This window comes from Hakea prostrata, chromosome 2, assembly GCF_041222555.1.
Source record: "Hakea prostrata isolate BN-2017 chromosome 2, UWA_Hpros_2, whole genome shotgun sequence".
Lineage (NCBI taxonomy): Eukaryota > Viridiplantae > Streptophyta > Magnoliopsida > Proteales > Proteaceae > Hakea > Hakea prostrata.
Genome location: NC_142601.1, coordinates 48858589 through 48883222, shown reverse-complemented (window position 1 = coordinate 48883222; position 24634 = coordinate 48858589). Strand labels below are relative to the sequence as shown.

At 38.8% G+C, this 24634-nt stretch overlaps 1 protein-coding gene across 1 annotated transcript; it reads left to right on the top strand.

Annotated features, from left to right (window-relative positions):
• The first annotated feature begins 1900 nt into the window (after positions 1-1900).
• AR401 (S-adenosyl-L-methionine-dependent methyltransferases superfamily protein) lies at positions 1901-24634 on the top strand. The gene is made up of 7 exons (XM_089144840.1): positions 1901-2439; positions 3073-3198; positions 8849-9049; positions 9224-9320; positions 9819-9922; positions 23064-23115; positions 23947-24634. The coding sequence occupies exons 1-7, from the start codon at positions 2225-2227 to the stop codon at positions 24169-24171; spliced, it is 1020 nt and encodes a 339-aa protein (XP_089000966.1). The 5' UTR covers positions 1901-2224; the 3' UTR covers positions 24172-24634.

The following is a 24634-nucleotide window of genomic DNA, read 5'->3' as shown; positions in this document are numbered from 1 at the left end:
AGGATTGCAGGGGTTAGAGCATCTAGATCTAGGGATGGGTGGTTTACATGGTATGTTTTGCCGATCATAGAGTCAAAGGCCACTTCTACAGCAGATCTACGGGGACCACGTGACCATCCACAGAGGAGGGATCCTATCCTAGAGCAGGATCCTGATATTTTCAGAAACAAGGGGGCCAAGCAGTCCAAGATTATAGGTGCATGGAAAGGGATGGCTAAGAAGGTAGTGGCAAAGTGGATGTACTACAGTTTAATTATAGCAAACAAAGCACGTGGTCTTTATTACAAGAATATGATTGATACTATTGTAGAGGCATGTTCTAGATATGCTGGTCCCACCCTTGAAGAGGTGATGACCACCTTACTAATTGAGGAGAAGGAGGAGCTAGCTGCAGGAGTACATCGGTGGTTTGAGATCGATGTGGGGGACATATGGATGCACCACTATGTGTGATAGATGGACCAGTCCAACAAGAAAGTCTATCATCAACTTTATGATGTATTGTGATAGGAGGACCATTTTTTTGAAATCTATGGATGCTACTTGGCAAACAAAAGACCACAGGAATATAGTTGGACTCCTACAGGATGTTATTGATGAGGTTGGGAAGAATAATGTGGTGCAGATTGTCACTGACAATGGCTCCAGCTTCAAAGAAGACAGGTATGCGCTATGGTACTGATGAATACACCTGAATATAATTTCTATTGGACACCTTATGCAGCTCAGTGTATCAACCTCACGTTAAAGGACATCTTTAAGATCATTATTATCCATAGCACAATGGAGAGGGCCAAGCAGGTAACTAATTTCATCTATAATCATATCGTTGCTCTAATATGATGAGGCGAGTATGCGAGGGGAGCAGCAACACATTCATGGGTATGGGTTGTATGGCTATGGTTATAGTGATGATACTCGATCGTATGTCTCATACGACCATTTTGATCCGACGGACAATTTGTCGGGAGCTATGGGGTCCATGAGCTTGGAGGAGTCTGTAGGCTCCACATCTGCTTATAGCTATGGGGCTTAGGGTTATGGTGTCCCTTCCGCTTATGAACACGATTGTACATATCCGTCTTCTAGGAGTTCGCACTACTATGGGTATAATGATGGATCTTTTATGAGTTTGGGTTCGTAGGATGACAACACATCTACTTATAGGGGGTTATGATGGTTGGGGTCATCATCATTAGAGTGTCCCGAGATTATGCCTTCATTCTCGGAAACAATTGTTATGTTGGAAATAACATGCCGATATCCTTTCGATCATATAACCCTACCACCATATGAACTACCACCAGTACCACGACACCCTCCAGGGTTTCTTGACTCTATTCCATATCTCTGTTTACATTACTCCCTTGATGGGAGTACTTTTGCATTTATATATGATGCCAATTGCAGAGCTCTGGTTTCTTTGTATGACAACAACCATCAGCATGAGATGACATTAAGTGACTTCAAAAAAATAATGGAGCAGAAGTTCTTTGTTGTAGCCTTTGGGCCTTGTACTACGGTATCATAAGACACCGAGGCACAATACTTGTTGAGATGATATATGTGGTGCTTGCACAAATATACTTAGTTGTATTTGTATACTAGTATTTTACAATGACGTTTTTCTTACTTTATTGTCCTTGTACATAATTATGTTGGTTTAATTGTTTAAAATAATGTTATAAAATTTCAGTTTTATGCATATACAGTCAGGTATGTGCTGATCAAGACACTAATTTGGGTGAGGTTTTAGGCAAAATCAGTAATTCCAGTGTATTTATTGACATCAAATTAAGGTAAGTACCAGATTTCAGCGCTCAAAATGACAAGAAATCTCCTTTGAAATGGGGGTTAAAATCTGGCAATATTTGGGGAGATTTCGCCAGCCTGGCGAACCGGAGCGAACTTTCGTTCCTTAATTATTCCTAAAAAATCGTTTGTTGGTAAGATAGATCTGATAAATTTTTTGGTTTTTGGGTAAAGACAAATCTGATAAAACGAGGACGAAAAATTTGTACTTAGAACTGATCCAAGCCCGCGAAGCCCGTGCGCTCGTTAACGTTCATTGTTGTTAGTCAATCCGGATTCCGGGCATTCTTCTCTCCCTTTGTCTCACATCACATCTAAGTATCCAAGCTTCCCTCCTTTTCCTAGGGTTCTGCTCCACTGATTGTCTCTCATTTTAGGGTTTTGCTTCATTTTTCTCACTGTTAATTCAACTATGGCCGGAATCCGATGGCCCCCAGAAGATGCGGAAGTTTCGCATGCGCGGGTTCCGTCCACTGCTGATCTCATTTCTGATGACGATCGATCTGTTGCTGCCGATTCCTGGTCCATAAAGAGCGACTATGGAAGCACTTTGGACGACGAGCAGCGACACGTCGATGCCTCTGACGCGCTTTCCTCAGGTGCTTGCCGTGCAGCATCAGATTACAGGTAACCCAATTTGTTTATCGTTGTCGTTACTGTTAGTTCCACTACCTCTTTTGGTTCGCTTGTGATGTTCTTAATTTGTTGACATTGGAGTAAGACACGCGACGCATGAAACTAATGATGTGTTTTCTTGGATACAAATCCTAAACTGCTTCTTCCATGTTTTTGAATGGTTGATCTCACCGTGAGTTTGACATTTGTGATGGGACTAATTTGTTTGAATCTATGTTCGGCTCCTTTTTCTTGTGAAACCATAGTTTGAAGATTAATTGACTATGTTAAGAGGCATACTACTCTTACAGTGGGATTTTCTCTTGAATTCTATTTCATAGAACGCTTTTCTTATCAATCGTTCTATTTGGGAGAAAAAACCAGAATCTACGGTTTGTGATGATTCATGGGAGTAACAGCAACTGAGTTGAAACTTCATAAAAATCGACTTATCATCCGACTTTTTTTCCTGTTGTTATTCTGTTCTTGGGTTTCTTATTTTTAAATGTACTCCTACGGTTATAGCAGTGTTTGGGTTATGTTAGAATGATCCTTGACTTCGTGGAGGTAACATTTTGGTTCAAGTAATAACTTGATGGTTGATGTTAAGACTCTTATGCTTTTGACATTATATTGTGGGAGCAGTTCGGACAAGGAAGCTCCAGATGCCGAAGTGGAGCCGTCAATGTTGGGTCTGCAAAGCTATTGGGATGCCGCATATGCAGAAGAATTGGCAAATTTTCATGAACATGGCCATGCTGGTGAAATTTGGTGAGTTCTGCTCCTGAAAGTTCCAGAAGTTGTAAAGTTCAGTGCTTTAACAATTCCAAATTATTATATCCTGCAAAAAGTACAAAAAACTGTCATTCTTTACATTTGAAAAGAAAAGAAGGGGGAACGCACATAGACCTGTTTTTATCTTTTTTTTTTGCATGGATTTATTAATTGTTGGTTCATTTGTTTGCTTTTGTTTTGAATGCCAATTTTATCAAAACTGAGGAAGGAAAGATAAGTCTGGTGAATTAAGATCTATCCTCTCTTTCTATCTCTCTCTCCCCCTGCACTCCATATTAAATTTCTATCTGCATATTTCTCTGTCCTGCTGATGTTTCTCTTCTTCTTGTCCATGTTCCTTTTATTGTTTAGATGATGGAAGGAAGATACATGTTTATTGTACAGTATTGAAAGGATTAAATCTATTGAATTTGCAATGCAACTGGTCCGCGTCTAATTACAAATTTTGACTAATTGACTAGTCTTCATCTTCGTTCAAGTGATTTCTGTGTACATCATCTGATATGCTGACAGTGGGCATATGAGTAGTTGGAATTCTAATAAACTAATTATGAGGACTAGGTTTTGACATGGGAGTTTAAAAAAAAACCTATTCCTCCTTGTGATGTTGCCCTAGATTGAAGATGTTCAACTAGGGGCCAGCTTTTTAGTATTTCAACTCAAAAAGTAAGGGTCTAGGGTTTTAAGATTTTGGAATACTTGTTTGGGATACATAAGAACGTATGCTATGGTGGTTGGATAGCTCTAGAAGGATTTAAAGTAATAGGGTGTATGGATGGATGGGGCAGGTTCTTGAGATATGGGGTGAAAAGTTAACAGAATGGGGTGAAACTTGGGGAGAACTTAGATAATGATATATAGGGGTGTACTTGTCAAAGTGTTGAGGTCCAATGTGATGGCACACTTTTTGCATATGCAAGAAAATGTATGCTTTTTGACTCTAGGTGATGCCAAGGCAACACTTTGTACCCCATATGATGCCTTATGGGCTGAGCAATTGAAATTATCAAAATTTATTCAACAACACTACATACTTTTGAGAAGTCATTCCACCTCTCAACAGAAATCACAACGCTCCCCGATTAATGTATCTTGAAGCGTACATCACATCCCTTTTCCTATCGCCCTATTTTTTAAAAATTATTTTTCTTAAATTTTGGATTCCTAAAAAACACAAGACAAGAAACTCTAGAGTTTGTAATTTAGTCATCCAAATCTATTCAAAGATGGAGGATCATATCCCTATCTCATTACCTAAATTTCCTCCAAGTTTCAGCCCATTTCAACATCCCTGACCCTAGAAACCTCTAAGATTCTTAAATTTTCCTACTTCCTGAATCCTATAACCAAGAACCTAAATTTTCCTACTTTCTTAAAACGTGGTGCAGTATTAATAGTCCGGTTCTATCTACTCATGTCCAACTCCAAAAAGAACCCGTCCAATAATTGACCTGATTAGTTATTTTATTTCAGTTTTAATTTTATTCCTTTGTTTGTTTTAGTATTCCTATATAAGAGTGAGTTATAGAGCACATGAACTATGCTTATCTTGGGAAAAAAGTTTGGGAGCTTATCATTGGAAATAACTCTTTATGGGGACAGATTATGAAAAACAAATACTTCCTGAATGTTCATTTCTTGGATGCCAAAGATTCTCCCACTGCATCTTGGGGATGGAAATCCCTTATTAAGGTTTAAGATTTTTTGAAGCATGGCATCTTTCATAGAGTTGTCAATGGTGCACAGATCAACCCATGGGTGGATTTCTGGGTTCCTAACTGCTATCCATCATCAGCTACCTTTCCTCTTCATCCGGATGCTCCTACCGCTGTCTCTTTCTTCATCTATGGTGATCAACCTAGTTGGAATCATGAGCTTCTTATGAATTGGTGGTCTGAAGACACTGTGAGACTGATTGGAAGTATTCCCCTTCCATCTACTAATCTGGAAGATAAAACTATTTGGATTCCAACTTCAGTTGGGGACTGCACTATGGCCTCTTCTTATTACCTTCTTGCTTGCATGTACTCAAGAGCTCCAAGGCCCAATTAAGCCTTGGTTGAAATTATGGCACCTGTCCCTGCCGCGAAAAGATCCAACATTTCATTTGGAAGATTCTGCATGACAGACTCCCTTCACCAGATCTTCTCAAAGAAAGAGGCTGTAACATACCTGATATTTGTTCTTTATGTCAGCAAGAAAGAGCCACAATAAATCACATTTTCATTAAGTGCAGGTTTGCGAAACAGGTGTGGAATTACTTTGCTCAAAGAAGTCAATGGAAAGGAAACAACTCTGTTTTCACCTGATCACATTATGGTTCATTTGGGTATCCTTCACCAATGCCTCCCATCGGAGACAATACAAATCGCCATCACAGATCTGGCGATCAGCAGTGACCTGGGTTCAGGAAACCTGGAAAGGCAGCCCCCAATTAGCACAACAACAGACTCATCTAATTCGATGGTCCCCTCCCATTGGAGAAGCTATCAAGATTAATGTTGATGGTGCAGCGATGAAACTGCACAGGAACACCTTCCAAGCGGGATTTGGAGGTATTGCAAGGGACAATCGAGGTCGAGTGATTTTCTGCTTTGCTCATGGAGGCGGAAACATTACCCCACTTCAAGCTGAAGCAGAAGCCATCAAGAAAGCCATAATGCACGCTGTAACATATCGCATGCAAGATCTGATTATTGAAAGTGACAATAAATTGGTGATCTTTCTTCTTCTTGATCCGACCAAGGCGCCTAAGTGGAAGATTAGTAATACCATCAGTGATATCAGGACCTTGATGCTACAATTTAACTCAGTCATCTTCCAACATATCCTTAGGGAAGGAAACGTTTTGGCAGATTGGCTGGCGTCATTTGCAGCCCACAATTAGTGTTCTTTTGTTTCTTCTTATCCCCCACCCTTCCTTTCTTGGCCTTTGTACTTTTGACAATTTGGAAGTTTTGTACCCTCGTGGTTTTAGCTTTAACTAAACTTCAGTTTTCTACGCCCCCCCCCCTTTAAAAAAAAAAAAAAAAAAGGAATTGTGTTTCTTCTTTTAAATAGCGTGTATTAGGATGCAATTTCAGTAGATTGAATAGAGAAAAAGCTGAGTTTTTTTATTGTGGGATTTCCTTCCCCTTTCTTTGTCTTGCTATTCATCTAATTCGCCTCCTGTAGAAGCCCACCATGGTAGGCCAGTTTAAGTTCTACATCATCTGGTATCAGAGCCAGACATCCTCCCCTTCTTCTTCTTTCCTAAACCTGTGTTATCATTGCTGTTATATGAACCAGAGATCGAACCCCAATCCCATGCTTTTGCCCTGAGTTGTGAAGAATTCCTCCCCGCGAAGCTGAGCCAGAAGAGAAAATAGAAAAAGAAGAAGAACAAGAGCTTTGAGAGAGAACCAGAAGCAAAAAAGAAAAGAAAGAAAAAGGGAAGAGAAGAAGCTGTGATCTAGAAGCAAAACCAGAACATAAATAAAGAAGAAGAGCAGAGTAGAAGAGATGTAGTCTGAAGAAGGGGAAGAGAATCAGAATTTAGAACAGAGAACCAGTGAAGCAGAGAAGAAGAGAATTAGAGGCACACAAAAGAAAGCCAAAAAAATAGAGAAGATGTGTCTAGAACAGAAAAGAGAAGGAAAAGAAAAGAAAAAGAGCAGAGAAGATCGAGATAGTGAAGCCGAAGCAGGAGATTAATAAAAAAAGAAAGATTGAGAGACAGAATAAGAACTCAGAAAAACTGAGAGAAGAGAAGAGATAGAGAAAGAAGAATGGAGCAGAAATAGAAGCATACCTGAACATCTCTGCTGGTTCATCCCTCCTTTGCAAGCAGCAGCTCCCCTTGGTCTTCCAACATTCTCCTCTATTTTCAAAGGAGAAGAAACTGAATCCATAGTGGTAACCCTCAAGACCTTAACCCATGGTTCCTTCATAGTGGTAACCCTCAAGACCTTAACCCACGATTCCTTCTATATTTTCTTGCTCTATTTGTTTTTCATTTTGCCCAAATTATCCCCCTCTTTGCTTTATTTTCTCCATTCCTAGTTTTCCCCTTGTTTACGCTTCCCCTTCTTACATGTTAGAGTTACTATTTCTCCTTTTCCCTAGCTGCCCCTTCCTTCTATTTATTCCCTGCTTTAACTGTTTTCTCTTATTACCAATTTGCCCCACCTTTTACACTTTATCTCCTTTTCATCTATTTTATTTATCCCAATTATATCCCCCCAAAAAACTGCTCCAAGCATAAAAAGAACCGGTTTGATAGGGGTTTGGTCCAACAAGAGTTGGACCTAATTAAATATTTTATTTCAGTTTTGAGTTTAGTCTTTTATTTGTTTCAGTATAGCATTTCGACATACGAGTGTGTTATGTATTGAGTTTCGCATTTCGACTAGGGTTTGTGCTTCTTCTAAATAGCTTGTATTGGGACAGAATTTCAGATTGAATAGAGAAAAAGCTGAGTTTTTGATTGTGAGATTTCTTTCTCCTGTCTTTACTTCCCCTTTCTTCTAATTCCCTTCTCATGAAGCCCACCATAGCAGGTCAATTTCATATCTGCATCATAATCACATCACCAAACTTCAGGATAATCCTCCTATATCTGCTCTAGTGTTTCCCCGCACCACAAGTCAATTTAACCACGGGATCTCTAGATTCTAGACTTCCACCTTATACTCTGTGAAACCTACCTTGTAACAACTCCCTTTTGTTTTTTTGTATTTCTATGGCCATGCTATTCAAATCCAGATTCACAGGCATCCTAGGGACCTCCCTTTTCTAGACTTATTTATTTTCACCTCATGGATAACCTAACTGAAATTGCCAGAAGCCCTTTCTTATTTTGGAAAAGGTTGGTTTTTCAATTGATCTGGGTTAGCTGGCCCTCATTTGATTGAGGCAAACATCAATCAGTGGATTTGGAAGGATACTAAAACCTTGCTTGGAAGCAAAAACCTTATGTGTTTGAAGTTGGAATTTTCAAAGAAATCCTGGAAGGTTAAACTTAGGGGATGGGTACCTAGTTATGGTAGTCTACATGTATATTAAAGCAACTAGGAACCTGAGCATAGTGTGATTGGGAATTTTTTTTTATCTGACCTAGGGTTAGTTAGTGAAGGAATGACCTGCAAGTGAAGGAGTGACCTGAAATTTGACATGGGTATGCACAGCATGTGTAGCAATGAAAAAGGAGGTGACTGGGATTTGTCTGTGGCTAATCTAGACCATGTCCTCTCCATTTTATGATCAGAATGGACATCTCATTTGTCTATGTAGCAGATTAGATACCTTGTAATATTTGGAAAAATAACCAGGCCTTCTTGACAGTAATAATTCACCCATAAATGGTTGTTGTTTCCGTGTAACTTATAAACAATGAATAAGGGCGAACTTGGTGCCAAAGGCTTCCGCACAATCAGAGTCCGGGGGCAGTTTTCCTACGAGTCTTATCCCAAAAATTTTTGCTTGAAATCTGTTGCAATGCCTTGACCTAGGGGCTATAACTGTGGCCCACCAACCGTTGAACCAAGGCCGGTCCCTTATAAACAGCGAATATGTCTCCACTGTTAATTTTAGTAAATTTTTTGGAAAGAAACTTTCCCGGCTATTGATATATTTGTCTTCCTAACAGGTTTGGAGCTGACGTTATGGATATTGTTGCATCTTGGACCAAAACCTTATGCATAGACATTGCTCAAGGCCGTCTCAACAATTTGGTTGATGATGTTGGATCTCAGTTAGCTGAAGGGGGTGCGAATGATTTGTCTGGTTGGAGCGTACTTGATGTTGGAACAGGCAATGGTTTGCTTCTTCAAGAACTTGCTAAACATGGGTAATATCCTAGAAGTTTGGATTTGAATTCATACCTTTATAGTTCTCAGATGAATGTGTTGTGCACATGCATGGTTGGATCATCTTGGTCTATGAATATTTCCAGTATTATTAGCACTAGTAAGTTGCCTGGTGGAGCGATTTTGGAGCACTTTCTGATTTAGTCTATATCCAGGTTCTCTGATCTTACTGGAACTGATTACAGTGAGGGTGCAATTGACCTTGCCCGAAGCCTTGCTGTTCGGGATGGATTGACAAATATGAACTTTCTGGTATGTCAAGTGTTCAAGATTTCTTTCCACCGTAATTTTTTTCCGTCTTCTGTGTGTTTTTTGGGATTCCCTACCAAAAGTAATGCAATCAATATCAATATTCCTTATCTGAAAAGAAGATTTATCTTTTATGAACTTGTATAAAGGCCAGTCTTTTGAGACACCAAATATATTGTGTGTGTTTGAAGCCAAGTTTGGTTGACCTGTTAATGTATGCATATCTAATATCTACATCCATCTGGTTAGTATTTTTAGATTAGATCATGTTGATTGTGGGGAGAGTGCACCTTTGTATATTTACACTTGATGATTGTTGTCGTATCAGTTTAGTATTACACACATTATGGAAGATTCTTTATGCTTCTGTGTTTTATGATTGTTTGCAGATATATGTTTAAATCTTCGGGATATTCTTATGATTGCTTACTGTTTTGAAATGCTTTAGCCAATCTTTTCAGACTTTGATAGCCTGTTCTTTGCTTGATGCTTTTTCCGTAGGTTGATGATGTCCTAGAGACAAAGTTGGAGAGGCAGTTCCGACTTGTTATGGATAAGGGTACTTTAGATGCTATTGGATTGCATACTGATGGTGCCATCAAAAGGTAACTGCAGTTTCTAGGATTTAAGATTGCTGCATAATTTGCTTAACATAATGGTCAATTTTTTGTTCTTTGTTGTTACACTTAAGAGTGTGTGTTTGATGGAGGAAAAAGGTGTGTGACCTATGTTAAATGGGGTTAAGGTGATATAACAGGAAAGGAAAGAAAACTGAAGACTCTGTTGTCATAATTATTTGCCTTTGTTTATCCATAAATTTCCATCATTTTTTTGTGGGACTTTATTAAGGCATGAGGTGGGAGAATTTTGTTGCCATCTCAACAAGCATGCTAGTTGTTTGAAGGAAGCTTGTCTCTCGGTATCCTTTTACGATTTAGTCTTCTATTTACTAGCCCTCATGCCCTTTTTCTTTTATTTTATATTTTATTTTTATTTAGACCTGCCTTTTATTCTTATGAAACATGAAACATATGCCTCTTTAATACAATTAGTGTCATCTCAACCATATATATCAGAGTTTATCTCTTGCTAATTGACAAAAGTGAACAAAGGAAGTTTCTCAGTGCAATGGGATTTTCTAACTGGATACAGTGGAGGTAAAATTATCTTCTTCACGTTTCATATTTAACACTATCAGTGAAAGGGAAGTTGAATGTTGTTTTTGACATCATAAGGGCCTAGGTTGTATTTAGAGTGTATTACATGGAAGTTCCGGGAAATTTACTCTATTTTAATGTTCCTCAATATAATATTTTAAACATTTTCATTATGCTTCACAATAATTCTAGTCTACGTCTGGTCAGGGTTTTGGTGAAGATGTTTGCAATTTTGATCTTTTGTTTTGAATATTTGAATTTTGACCTCTCCTTCTGTTGATACTTAACAAGATTTGATGTTTGATCATTGATGGCAATGTGTTTTGTCTTTTCTATTTAATACTTCATTTATTGTCATCACAATTGTTGATTTATTATTTGAGTAGGCTTCAAATTATTACTCACCCATAGTGCTGAGTATTCTTTTTAGCCATGTAGCTTGGGTACCGTTGATAGAAAATATGGAGTATGCTATTTCCAAAACTTGGTTGCTTTGTTTCTGTTGTAGTGATGTGAACAAGGTTGACCCCCCCCCCCCCAATAATTGGGTCCGAAGCTCAAGCCCCAATTGGTGTACCAAAGGGCTGGCCGAACCCTTATGGGAGTATTTTGGTCATTTTGAAAAAGTTTGGGTGTCTTAGGTTTGGGTCCCATTGAGTCTAGTGTGTTGTCTGGATCCTAGATCTATTTTTATTTATTTATTTTGTTTATTATTTTGCTAGTTATTTGAGAGTCCTTGTGTACGTGAGATTCCCAGTTAGGTTGGGATCCCACAACTTGTGTCCACTTCAATCCCCTAATTCTTAGCACTCCATTTCTACTCTTTGGATTGGAGTCCTGGAGTCCCAATTGAAATCTATTATAAATTAAGATTCCTTTTGGATAATTAGGTGTTATTTTACAAGATGGTTTCTTTTTATGGTTGTTATTTATTGAGTTGCAAAGGGATCCTAGTCTATAAGGGATTCCGTAGTTGAGTCATGTTAGGTTTTCTTATTAGAGTCCTAAGTCTTTTCCCTCCACTTGTAAGGCTATAAATAGCTCATCCAATTTCATTGTAAGACTTGCTGAATTTGATGAATAACTTATGAATTTGGAGGCAAGTAATGTTGTGGTCTTCTTGGGAGGGCCACAACGGATTTGAGTGATCTTCTTCAAGTCCAGCGGCAGTCCAACCCCAACCGCAGCCTACCTTCCAACTCCAAGTAAGTATACAGCAACCCCAGTCCCTTCACAACCCCTTTTCTCATCCATCTGCAGGCCTCTTCTTCCCTTCCAGCATAGCAGCCCACCTCCTCACCTTGAAACTCCATTAAACCTGGTGTGTAGCCCCTCCTTTCACCCCTAGAAGGATCGCACCCCTCCCTATACCCTAGGTACAAAATTTCTGCAAAATTTGGGAATGTTTCGCTGGGGTTTCGCCCCCAAGTTTAAGGGGGGGGGTATTTGAGGTCATTTTAATCTGGTTTTTGATGTGTAGCCTAATTTGAACCCACGACCTTGTTAGGATTCCTACATCTTAGGGATTGGATTGAGTCTTTTTTTGGTAGTCAACATTTGGTTGAGCCATAATTGGAAGATTGACTAAAGATTAGGAACTCTATATATGGCTGGTTTTTTGTGTCTAGCTATTTAGTTATTTTCTTTTATTTGTTTCTGTAATTAGAAGATTGACCAAAGATTAGGAACTCTATATATGGCTGGTTTTTGGTGTTTAGCTATTTAGTTACTTTCTTTCATTTGTTTCCGTAATTAGAAGATTTACCAAAGATTAGGAACTGTATATATGGCTGGTTTTTGGTGTCTAGCTATTTAGTTACTTTCTTTCATTTGTTTCCGTAATTAGAAGATTGACTAAAGATTAGGAACTGTCTATATTGCTGGTTTTTGGTGTCTAGCTATTTAGTTACTTTCTTTGATTTGTTTCCATTATTAGAAGATTGACTAAAGATTAGGAACTCTATATATGGTGGTTTTTGGTGTCTAGCTATTTACTTATTTATTTATATTTGTTTCCGTAATTAGAAGATTGACCAAGGAAGAAACGAAATTTCGCCCGAAAATGAGCAAATTTTGCCTTTTATAGATGATAAGTCGCTGAATTTATTGTTAGAAATTGAAAAAAACGGCGATAGTTCAACCATTTGCCAATACATTGCAAAAATCATTCTGCTGCTGTCTTTAATTTCACTTTTGCCAACATGGCAAAATATTGCTGATTTTTCGCCCTGACTTCCTACCATGCCTGGACCATAGTCCTACCATTAAAACCCTTATTAGACCCTTTCCCATTGGGTAATATTGCCGAAACTTCCTACCATTCGTAGACTCTAGTCCGACCCTTAGAACCCCCATTAGACCCTTTCCTATTAGGTTGCTGAATTTTCTGCAAATCATCTTCTTCGTTGAAACACCCTAAATCCCTAGTTGACTTAGAACTCCTATATCTCTCCAACCCTAACTCCAATTGCCTTCCCCTTTTAGGATTAGCCTCCCCACCCCTTCTCTCACACTTGACCAAACCCTAGCGCAATCCAAGAGTCCCAAACCCTTTAGGACTCTTCAAACACATCCTAATCCATCTAAGACTGACCTAAACTTATTAGACTTGACCTGAAATTACAAAACACTAATAACAGCCCCTTCCTAAGTCCAACCGAACCCTGAATCAGCATGCCTTAAAGCCCTAACCTGGAATTTCAATTCTGGAATTACATTACAGCAACCGCTGAAACCCTAAAACCCTTTTATTCAGCCTTAAAACCCAAAAACCTAATCCGTTTCTTAATTACCAGGTCTGAAACCCAATTACGGCATAGAATTAACCCGTAAAACTCACATTCCTTCTAACCCTCAGCCTGGCTGAAACCTCCAATACCTAACCCTAACCTTTGCCAACCTTGAGAGCTCTTCAATTACTAGCTTCTACAACCCTAGAAGACTGCTGGTTCACCAAAAGAGGATCCTGGAGTGACCAAATTTTAGGGTTTAATTTCAAATCCTCAAACCCTAGGATTTGGGTTACATCAACTAGATTCATTGTACATAAACATTCATTTAATTTCAAGTTCTCTGATGTGGGGTCAAATTGCTTTCTCTCCATTTGTGTCCTTTATGTATGGAGGACTTCTTGACTCCATATGGTTGCTTCTATTCCAACTCTATGGTCTTCACTTTACTCTCTTTCCTTTGAGATGAGCCTCTCAATAGACTCTCACTCCTCTTTGGAGTAGCTTTTGGCTATTTTAAGAAGAAAACCTCTGGTTATGCATTTATGTTGGATTATTGTCTCTTCTCGTGGGCATCCAAGAAAAATGAGAACAGACACAATTATCTACAAGGGTAAGGTATGTGGCTGCAATGGCATCAATGTGCCATAAGATATGGATAGGAAGAATATTTGGTGATATGGGAGAGCAACACATTAGGCTAGTCAAATACTCTGATAGTAGGTCATTGATTGCAATGGTTAAAGATTTAATGTTTCGTAGCAAGACAAAATCATAGATCAAGATCTCAAACTTGAGGGCCAACTTGCTTCCTAAAAAAAGTGAATTCAGCCCAGATCATGCTGGGATATTACATTTTCTTTCTTTGGGAATTCAATGGTCCATCTTGAGGGGTATATGATGCAGTATCCAAGCCCTCCCAGTCTAAGAACAAGTCCAAGATCAAGTGGAAGGCCAAGGGAAACCCCTAGGGTTGCTGCTCATCAGCTTTGTTTTTAATTGCTATTCTTTAGTGTACTTGAAAGGTTAGGGGCTGAATGGTCATTCTCTCCACTTGAGGGGCATAGTTGGTATGTATTTTTCTTTTTAAATTTGTGGTTGGTTATTAGTTTAATTTAATCGTTGTACTTGTCTAATTGTAAAGGCCTGTTAGAAAAAAATATTCAATTAGAATAAGGCTGGTAATACAATTCCAATTAGGAAACCCAGCCCCTGGTTTGTTTAAATAGACCCCTCCATTTGATGGGAGAGATCAGATCTGGATGAGTGGATGAATGAAATTAAGCTTCCCTTAGAGGATTCTTATTTGTTTTCATTTTGGTTGGTCGACTAGTTTGAAGATCCAAGCATTAAGAATTCTGGTTTTGCCAATTAGTTAGAAGATCCAAACCCTACAAAGGATCAAGTGTAGTCCAGAGACGTGAACCAGGATCTAGAGTTTGACTGAATGATGTAATGCCCTAGATCTAGGCTCACTCTAGGATCCTCTTCAATGGAATCAACAGCGTTCTAGGGTTTAGAACACCCTTCGGTTGAAGGAAACTGGCGCATCATGGGATTCTAGGGTTGGGAAAGGGGGTGGGATATACTTGGCTAGGTGTTGGAGGTTAGGGTTTTGAATTCCAATGTTGTTCCTTTTCTGTAATTTATTTTTCAAACTGAGCTTTAAAGGCTAGGGTTTTGGAAATTTGGGTTTTGAGAATCCAGGGTTTCTGGGATTTGAACTAGGCTTAGGCTTAGGGTTAGGATCTGAGTGCTCAGGAGGGATGGGGATGCTAGTCCTAAAAGGTTTTAGGATTTGGTTGATTGAAGGAGATCTAAGGTGTTTGATGTTTTAGGTTTTTAGGGTTTCTCAAAGGAGAGGATAAGTTGCAGAATATTCTAGTGTTTAGTGGGGGAAGGGAGAGGCTGGGACCTAGGGTCAAAGGGTAAGGGATGGGGAGGGGCATCTAATTCCAATAGGGGTAGGTCTAGGTCAAAGGGTTAGGGCAAGTACGGTTTAGAAGGTGGCTGCAATTCTGAATTCTGAATTCTAGAAATTCCAGAACTGCTGCAAGCTCTAGATGATGAAGAAGAAGAAGAAGAAGAAAGAAAGGAGAGGGAAACGTCTGGGAGTTGATAACCTAGGCTAGGGGAGGGATGGTGTTAGAGATCCAGACTGGGGAGGCAATGGGAGGCTGCCACAGGGTAGGGGAAAGGGGAGGGAAGCTATGTGATGGCGGAGGGGGCTGTAACTGTTGAAACTAGGGTTTGGGGAAAGGGGGAAGGGTTCAAATGGGAGGAAGAAGAGGGATGGGGTTGGGGTTGGGGTTGCGTTACTTACTTGAAGAACACAAACAGCCAATGGTGTCTTCAAATTCTGCAGAAATTCTTCACAAGTAGCAGCCGCAAGTTCCCTCAAAGGGAACCCACGACTCCAAGCTCTTAGCTCCTTCTATTCTCAATTTTATTCATAAAACAATCTGATTTGTTTACGTTGTAGAGAGGCTTATCTATAGCCTTTAGAAGGAACTCACACTAGGAATCTATTTTAAAAGACAAATCAAATTGAAACTCCTACTTGACTAAAGACTCTTGCTCATACAAGAACTCCACCATAGCTCACTTAATTGGAAACTAAGAGTAGATATGGAATCCCTGCAAGAAATAGACTGAAACCAAGGGACTCCCTTACAACTTAGAAGTCCCAACCTAACAAGGAGTCTTCAATAACTCAATAATTGGTGACTCAAATTCAAAAGTAAAAGTTCGTGGGACCCAAATAGACCCTAAGTGGACTCAACAAAAAATGGCAAAATTACTAGAATACCTCTTTATTCGGACGAAATTACTTGGGTTGTTGGTAGGTTCCGTAGGGTGTTGGTAAGCTCCTTGGGCCCTCTTTGGGTGGTCCTGGATCTTGTTTTCATCATCCTGCTTAGACTCTTGACGGTGGCTGTTGGTGACAGCCCTTGACCTGCATCCTCAAGTAAATTCCAGCATCAACAAGCTCCATTCAAGGTCCTAACTATATACTATTGGAAGCCCGCATCAATCTTCATCCCCATCCTCTTTAATTTTCAACAACAACAACAACAAGCCTTGTCCCAACTAAATGGGGTCGGCTACATGGATTCTTGCCTTCCAATCAGTTCTGTTTGAGGCCATGCTAGTTACAAGGCCTAAACTATGCATATCCTTTTGCACCACTTCTCTTAAGTAGGTCTACCCCTAGCTCCTCTAGTTCCTTCAATCTGGATTATATCACTTCACCGTACAGGGGCATTTTTAGGTCTTTGTTGAACATGGCTGTGCCACCTTAAACGACTTTCCCGAAGCTTATCACTTATGGGAGCAACTCCCAAACCAACTCTAATATGATTATTTCTTATCTTATTCTTCCTAGTTTTGACACTCATCCATCTTAGCATCCTCATTTTTGCTACGTTGGGTTTATCTATATGATTCTTTTTAACAACCCAACACTTTGCACTGTATATCATAGCTGGTCAAACGACGGTCCTATAGAATTTTCCTTTAAACTTTAATGGAATACGTCTATCACACAAGACCCCTGACGCATCTCTCCACTTCATTCACCCTATTTTATTTCTTTGGGAAGCATCATCCTCTATATTATCTCTTTTATTTATGATTGAACCTAGGTACCTAAAGGAATCACTTTGATGAATCTCCTTATCTTCAGGTTTCACCACCTCGTCGTCTGTCCCGATCATGACTAAAGTTACAAACTAGATATTTTGTTTTCATTCTACTTAATTTAAAGCCTCTTGATTCCAAAGCTGCTCTCCATGATTTTAACTTAGTATTAATCTCCACTTGAGTCTCATTTATCAACATAATATCATCAACAAAAAGCATACACCAAGGGACATCGTCTTGAATGTCTTTGGTTAATTCATCAATTACAAGTGCAAATAAATATGGGCTTAAAGTTGATCCTTGATGTAGTCCAACTGTAATTGGGAATTCATTACTTTGTCCCCCACTGTTCTTACACTTGTCATTGAACCATCATACATATCCTTAAGTATGTCTACATTTTTACTTGCAACACTTCTTTTCTCTATTACTTGCCAAATTAACACTCCAAGAACTCTAGCATAAGCTTTTTCTAGGTCTATAAATACCATATGAAGGTCTTTCCTACAATCTCTATACATTTCCATAAGTCTCCTAATTAGGTAAATAACATCAGTTGTAGATCTTCCTGGCATCCAAATCCAATCCCAAACTGGTTCTCCGTAATTGTGGTTAAGTGTCAAACGGGCTTCAATTACTCTCTCCATTAATTTCATGGTATGACTCATCAGTTTAATGCCCCTATAGTTATTACATCTTTGAATATCTTCTTTATTTGAGATTTCATCAGAACCTTGTGTCTTGCCTAGTTTCATCCTCAATTTTCAAAACCCTAAGTTCAGGTTCGAGTTCTCTCCCCCCCCCCCCCCCCCAAATTAAAAATCACCCTCAATATGTTAGATCTCCCCTACCAGCCACCTGTTTCATCCCATATTTTAACTATCAATCCCCCTTCAGCCCTCTTACATTCGATCCTAATGTCAGCCTAAACAGACCAGCCAGTTCTCAGATCTGAACATTGTTGTTTTTGTCACCTTCTTAACTTCCAGAATCATTAAACCTAATGTCTCCAATCCACCATCCAAACCCATTGAAGCTTGAAGAGATAATTCTAGGTAATAAGATCTAAATTCCTCCCATGTTGCACCCAATTCCCCCATGTTTTCTTCCCATATCTCAAGGATCTATGCCATTCAACCAAGTAACCGTGACTCCAAATTTAACCACCACTAGCTCAATAATCAAACCAAACTCAATAACTCTAAGTCAGTAGCTTAACCAAGGAATTTAGCGGACAATTATTCAAACCAAATTGAAGAATCAATATAAAAAACCTCCCATACACCATACCTGAAATCTAAGTTTCGGCTTGGAATATAAGTCTAGCCCTAGAGATCTTGGTTGAATTAGCCCTATTTGAGTAAGGCTGCATCAATATATAGATTCACTCAAGTAAGGGGTCCCATGGATGCTCATGTGAGGCGGACTCTTAAGGAAGTGGTTGTAGAGAGGCATGCGAAAGGTTCCTATCAAACAACGTTGGAGAACTGCATCGATCTGAGGAAGAAAGATTTAAACTTCGTTCTTACTTTACAAAATGGGCTTATGAAAGTGATGTTCCTTTCAACGCATTGAGATTGCAAAGTTTCGAGGAGTTGGTTGGGGGCAATTGGGCAATATAGGCCAGGTTTCAAGCTTTGTTCATATCATGATTACAGAATTCCCCTATGGAAGTTTGGGAAGGAAAAAATTGATGATTTGAAGAAGAAACATTAGATTTATTGGAAGATGTATTGTTGCACTCTTATGTCTAATGGATGGAAAGACAAGAAACGAAGGCACCTAATTTTCTTGTTAATTGTCTAGAGGTGATTCCCCCACCCCCCAAGGGTTTGTGGATGCATCATGTAAAAGACATGGTGCCAATATGTTGTTTCAGCTTTTTGATAGTTAGGTTAAACGGATTGGAGAGGAGAATGTAATTTAAGTGGTAACAGGCATATACCGCATCTGTTGGATACCCAGGAGGTGTGTTCTACAAAATGCTGAACTAGCATGGTTGTGTGGCAGATATATAAAGACCAAGCTTCTAATTTTCCATCACCTTGAGGGCAAGGTAATTTTTGAGGGGCTGTTAGTAATAGGGCCCGAGGATCACAATATTATGCTACATTGAGGGGGGGGGGGAAGAGAGAGAGGATTAGGGTTGATTAGGGGTCATAAATAGGAGTAAGTGTAGGGCTGCAACAGGGCCGAGCTAGGCCGGGCTTTTGCAATCCCAAGCACAGCCATATATGTTCTAATTTGAGCCCATTCCCGCCTTAACCCTAGTTCAGGGCAAAAAATTATTGTCCCTAAGCCCTACAAGGCCAAGCCAAGCCCTTCCTGCCCTAATTCACCCTAATTGGGCTGCTTTGGGATGGGTTGGCCTTGACTCTGATTGGTCTTGTCCCTTGCCCTGATTGGCCCTATCCCTGGCCCTAACCCTAATTGGCCTTGATTGGTCTTGCCGCCCTGTCCTTGGCCTTTGACCCTGGGCCTGATTGATCCTATCTTGACCCTGGCCCTGATTAGCCTTGTCCCTAGCCTTAATTGATCCTATTCTTGAAACTAAAATATCAAATGTAAATTCATAAAAATAAAAGTATTACAAGTAAACTAAAAATAAAATTCATAGAAATATAAGATGATTCAAGCTCCTACAAAATGATAAAATAGTCAATAAGTTGATAGTGTTGCTTTAAACATAATTAAATTTCACTCCATTCTATACTAAGCTCTGAAAGTCTCTTGTTGCTTTGGTGATGGAAATTGAAAACCCCTCCCATTGCTTTGGTGATGGAAATTGAAAACCTCTCCTATTGATATCCTTATTCAACAAAAAAAATCAATATTCAAAACCTTGTTAACAAGTAATTCAATGATAATTTAGTATTGATATTTTTTTCGTAGTTAAAGAAAATGATATTTTAGTTACAAACACAACTATCTGTCCTCAATAAGTTTTTCTGAAATATCACATTGGAGGCAAAAGAAAGATGTCAATATTCATGATGAAAAATTGGGGTGTAGATTTGTTAGATATTAATTCTCTATACACTAGTTTTTATTTTTTATAATATATTATCTTGCCTTAGTCCCCAAAAAAAAGTCAATGTTTTTGGGAACTATAAATGACTTAGTTCAAAAAATAAAAATTGCCTTAAAAATAATATAAAAAGTGAACTTCTAATATGATCAAAATGACTGAAGGTCAAAATCGAGACTTATAGTTATATCAATGTTAATATGAAGATTAGGGTAAAAATCTAGTACATGATAAGGGTCAAATTAACATTAAGACTAGAGCCAAAATTAAAGTCGGATCAGGGCCAAATCAGATGGATGCTTACTACATTGGTAATGAGGATATAATTTATTTTTATTAATTTTCTACAAAACATGATCATGTTTTTAAAATTTGACACGTGTCAAGTATTCACCCATGTGGATTAGAATTAATTCTTCTCCATATGGGTGGAGGGTCCATACTCAAATCATGGGCCTAGATCAGGGCCAGAATCAGGGCCAAGATCAGGGTCAAAATCAGGGCCAAGATCAGGGTCAAAATCAGGGACGGGCTTGGACGAGCTGGGCGGGCCAGAGAGTAATCCCAGGCCCGCACTTGGCCCTAGTTTAGGGCTATAATATTTTGGCCCTAACCCGCCCTTAGGGCCAAAATCTTTAGCCCAAGCCCTATTCGGGGTCTGGGCCGCTAGGGCCAAACTTGCACCCCTAGTAAGATGTGAGAAGTAAGGGGGGATTGTTTTGTGTGAGTCTTTGGGCAGCCATTGGCTAAGGTGCAACAATATGCTGTGGGGGTGACTGGCACCATTAAAACCAACTATCTCTGTGAATTTGTGAGTTTTTTCTATTAAATTTGGCATTGGATTAGAGGGTTCTTTAACAAAGAGCATCAAAGCAAATTTTAAGGGAGTAAGAAAAAATCATTAGGATGGTTGAGAGGCATCGGACAAGTCAAATGGAGCGTCCTGTATATTTAGCCGCTTTTTTCCCTGAGTCCAAACAAGTTTTTTAAGGCTGTTCAAATGGATTTAGCAACCAATTCACCAACCTCCTTGATGAATAAAGCAAGTGGTGACTTCAATGATATTCTTATCAAGATGGTGCTTGATGAAACCTTAGACGATAAGAACAGTTGACTAACTATACAAGAACTAGAGGATATTTTGCAGAAGGGATGTCAGACAAAGGGACAAGTTGTCTCCTAGTAAATATTCATGTATTGTGATTTTATAACATTATAATTTGTACGTTGAATCCTTGATTTTTTACAACCTCAGTTTTTTTTTCTTTCTTAAATATAGTGTAGTTGATTGGTGGCAAGAAATTGAAATTCTACTCCTGAACTTTCAAAGATTGCCAGGCGTTTGCTTGGATTTTGTTGCTCATCTTATGGTTGTGAACGCAATTGAGTACATTTGAGTTTTGTGAGTACTTCAAAACTAATATTTTAAGTTTTTATTCTTTGTATGGTTTTATGAAAAAATAGGATTAAGCTACCTATACTATTATTTGTTTATTATTCTTCATATTCACTCCAAGAAGAGGAATCAGTTAAGAGCATCAACGCTTAAATGATCTTATCTACATTCAGTACAGCTGGCATTTTTAAGTAAGGTTCCAAGAAAGAGGTAAAATGCATAAATTTTAATCTACTGGTGCTTGATGATCTAGATTGGACTAGTGAGTGGATGGCTGGTGAATCAGTTTATCCTGAGGATGACCTCACTTGGAAAACAGTATCAGTGGTTGCTAGAGCAACTTATTCATTTTAGGGCATAACAGACCAAGGAGACAAGAAGGATCAACTAGTCAAGTGACTGCAGCTGCACCTAACCTAATTCACAGTGTTGTAGGGTTAGGGATGAGGAGTCTTCAAATGATGAAACACAAGATCAAGATGTGCATGATGATGAAAATGTTAGATGACTTTGGCATGCAACCAAGTAATGTTACCAGACAACAAGAGGCGGAAGAAGATGATGATTTGTCTTTACGTGATTGGAATTAAAGTACCTTACTGAAGCCATGACCTATTAGAAAGTTGGCAAGGACCTATTTTTTTGACTTTTCTTTAAGTATTTGGTTGTTTAAGTTTTTCAAGTTAGGGATTACTTAATTTGACATTTTAGTTTAGTTTAGTTTGACTTTTACTTTTTACTTCTAGACTAATCCACTTCATTTATGTCATATATTAAGTTTAGTGTGGAGTATTGACTAACAATCAAATGAGGATTGAGGTCATTTGTAAAATGCTCGTAGGCACAAGGCACTTATTTGACATTACACTATCATAGAGATTTAAGTATAATTACTATGTTCATTTTCATATTTATAATGTGAAATAGTTCATAGTCATATGTTATGATGATTGATGAGATCAACTTATCCTTTTGTGTGTGTATGTGTTTTGGGGGGGGGGGGGGGGGTTGATACGTTTCATAATTATGATTCTTGAAAGTTTGTTTAGCTTATGGTAGAATCATATTAGTTTAAAAGTAGTTGTACTGGAAAAAATTTGCCCTTGCCTCAACCGCTTTGGTTGCCTTGACAATCATAACTCACACTTTTGTAGTAGGAGTAATACTTTCAAAGATTCGAACCCTTGATGTTGTGCCAACTCTGATACTAAATGGTATGTACTTGATCAATGTGCCAAAAGCTCTCAAGCTAATGGAACAAGTTGAGTCATGCCCTTTGAACTATACCATACTAGGCTGATGCAATCTAACGCCCATATGCTAGAGTGGTCCCCATTAGGCATATAACATTTTCATTTAATTGCTACCCAACTTTCCAATCTTTTATTCCCTACTGTAAATAATATTTGCTATTGTTTGTTCGTTAATTCATTCAGTTATGCACTTCTTCCTCTCAATGTTTTTCTGTTCCCTGTACCTGTATTCTGTATCAATTAGACGTTGCAACTAGGCAGCCAAATGATGTTTCATTTTGTTTGTAATTTTTTCAGTTCATTTTCAATCAGGCAGGTTGTTGGTTTGTATAGAATTTGTATTCATCAGAAACTAAAAATGGTATGAATTTGTATGCTTTCAGCTGCCCTTTTTACAGTTTCTGCTGTTGAGAGCAGCATGGTTAAGTTTCCATCAGAAGCTATTGATGTTTCTCTACTGCAACCTGGAAATGTTAGTCCTATGAATCAATGATTCCTTTCTTGGCAGAAATTGGATATAATTTGTTTGGTTACTTTTCAGGATGATGTATTGGGATTCAGTCTCAAGGTTGGTGGAACCTGGTGGAATACTGGTTAGTATTTTCACTTACTGTAGAGAAGCTCTTTGTTGAACTCAGATATTGAATAGCACTTAGGTAACCATCCCATTTGACAAGACTTGTTAGGTCAAGGTTCTGGTTGTTATTCGCAGCTATAATGTTCCATGCTTAAGCTACCTTTTTGGAAGTGAACCTGCATTCTTTAATCCCAATTCAAGGTTCCTTTTTTTTGAATTTCCAGGCATGTGCCCCCATGGTTTCCATATGCTTCTTGTAAGACATCTTTGGATTAGCAAAACTGAGAGAAGAATGGTATAACAGATTGAGCTCCTCTACTTTCATATGTTCTGCACTTGTGATCTGGCTATGCTACCTCAGCAAATATGACAATTGAAGTGGTCAGCAGCTGACATCAAATTTCAGGGGTCTAAAAGGGAGGTCTGCTGACACTAAGTCGGCATATTTACTGAGGTGGTGCACCCACTGCACATGTGTGCACAATGAGCGGAAGTAGATGAGCTTGACTGTAGCATAACTTGCTTTCTTTAAGTGACTTCTCTCTGCAAAACAATTTATCTTCTTCTTTTTATGATATATGACCATTGCCAAAGTGATCCCACAACTGGGTACTCTGTTCCCACCATAAAACATGACAACCACTCGGGAACATGTGGGTGATTATCAATTTAACACTTTAAAGCAACTTTACTTTTCTGGTCCTCTGTTACTGGCCTCAAAATATGTTGCGATCCCCACTTGGATTCATATTACGTTCCTGTATTTCACTTTGCTTAGGTTGGTTATGGAAAGAGGCCTAATTTTTTACTTTTTGTTGGTTGTTTTTCTTATCTCGTCTGACATTAGGTGATTACATCATGTAACAATACAAAGGATGAACTGGTGCAAGAGGTGGAGAACTTTAATCAGAGAAGGCGAACAGCGTCCCTGGACCCTGAGAACCCCAAGGACCAAGAAGCATGCAAGGATCCTGTTTTCCAATACATCAATTATGTTAGGTCATATCCGACATTCATGTTTGGAGGATCGGAAGGATCACGTGTTGCAACTGTTGCATTTCTCCGAAGTTGAAATGATTTCCATGGAGGAAGCAGGGTGCTGGTGACTGCTAGCGGGAGTGTCCGCAAATGGGCCTTTGGTGTTTCGTATGTGCTTTAGAAGGGCTGTTGGTGGGTAATGTGAGGGTAACGATTATGTTGCTGGCCAGATTAACCAAAATATGATAATTACTGACCTTTAGAATAGTTGTAAGTTGTTCTTTGAGCTTATATCTTAGGAAACCTATGACGCTTTGGAGAAGGCCAAGAGAGGTTTGATTGACTCTGTCCTGGGATTTCTCTTTATGTGCATGTTCATGTAGTTGGTTTTTATCCCTTGTATGTTAAGCCAGTGTTTAATGTTAGTGGAGAGGAAACTGTTGAATGTCAAATTTGGAATCTGTTTGGTTGCAAGAAGGAAAATGGTTTCTGATATAGTTTTGGATGCGGCTAAAAGGGGACTAGAAGGGAAAAATAACTGATTACCCAAATAATAA

Bases quoted from the DNA above. Each gene is read 5' to 3' on its own strand.
- AR401 (XM_089144840.1), top strand. From the start codon at position 2,225: ATGGCCGGAATCCGATGGCCCCCAGAAGATGCGGAAGTTTCGCATGCG. The intron at 3,199-8,848 runs GTGAGTTCTGCT...TCTTCCTAACAG, and splicing joins GGCCATGCTGGTGAAATTTG to GTTTGGAGCTGACGTTATGG. The intron at 9,050-9,223 runs GTAATATCCTAG...GTCTATATCCAG, and splicing joins CAAGAACTTGCTAAACATGG to GTTCTCTGATCTTACTGGAA.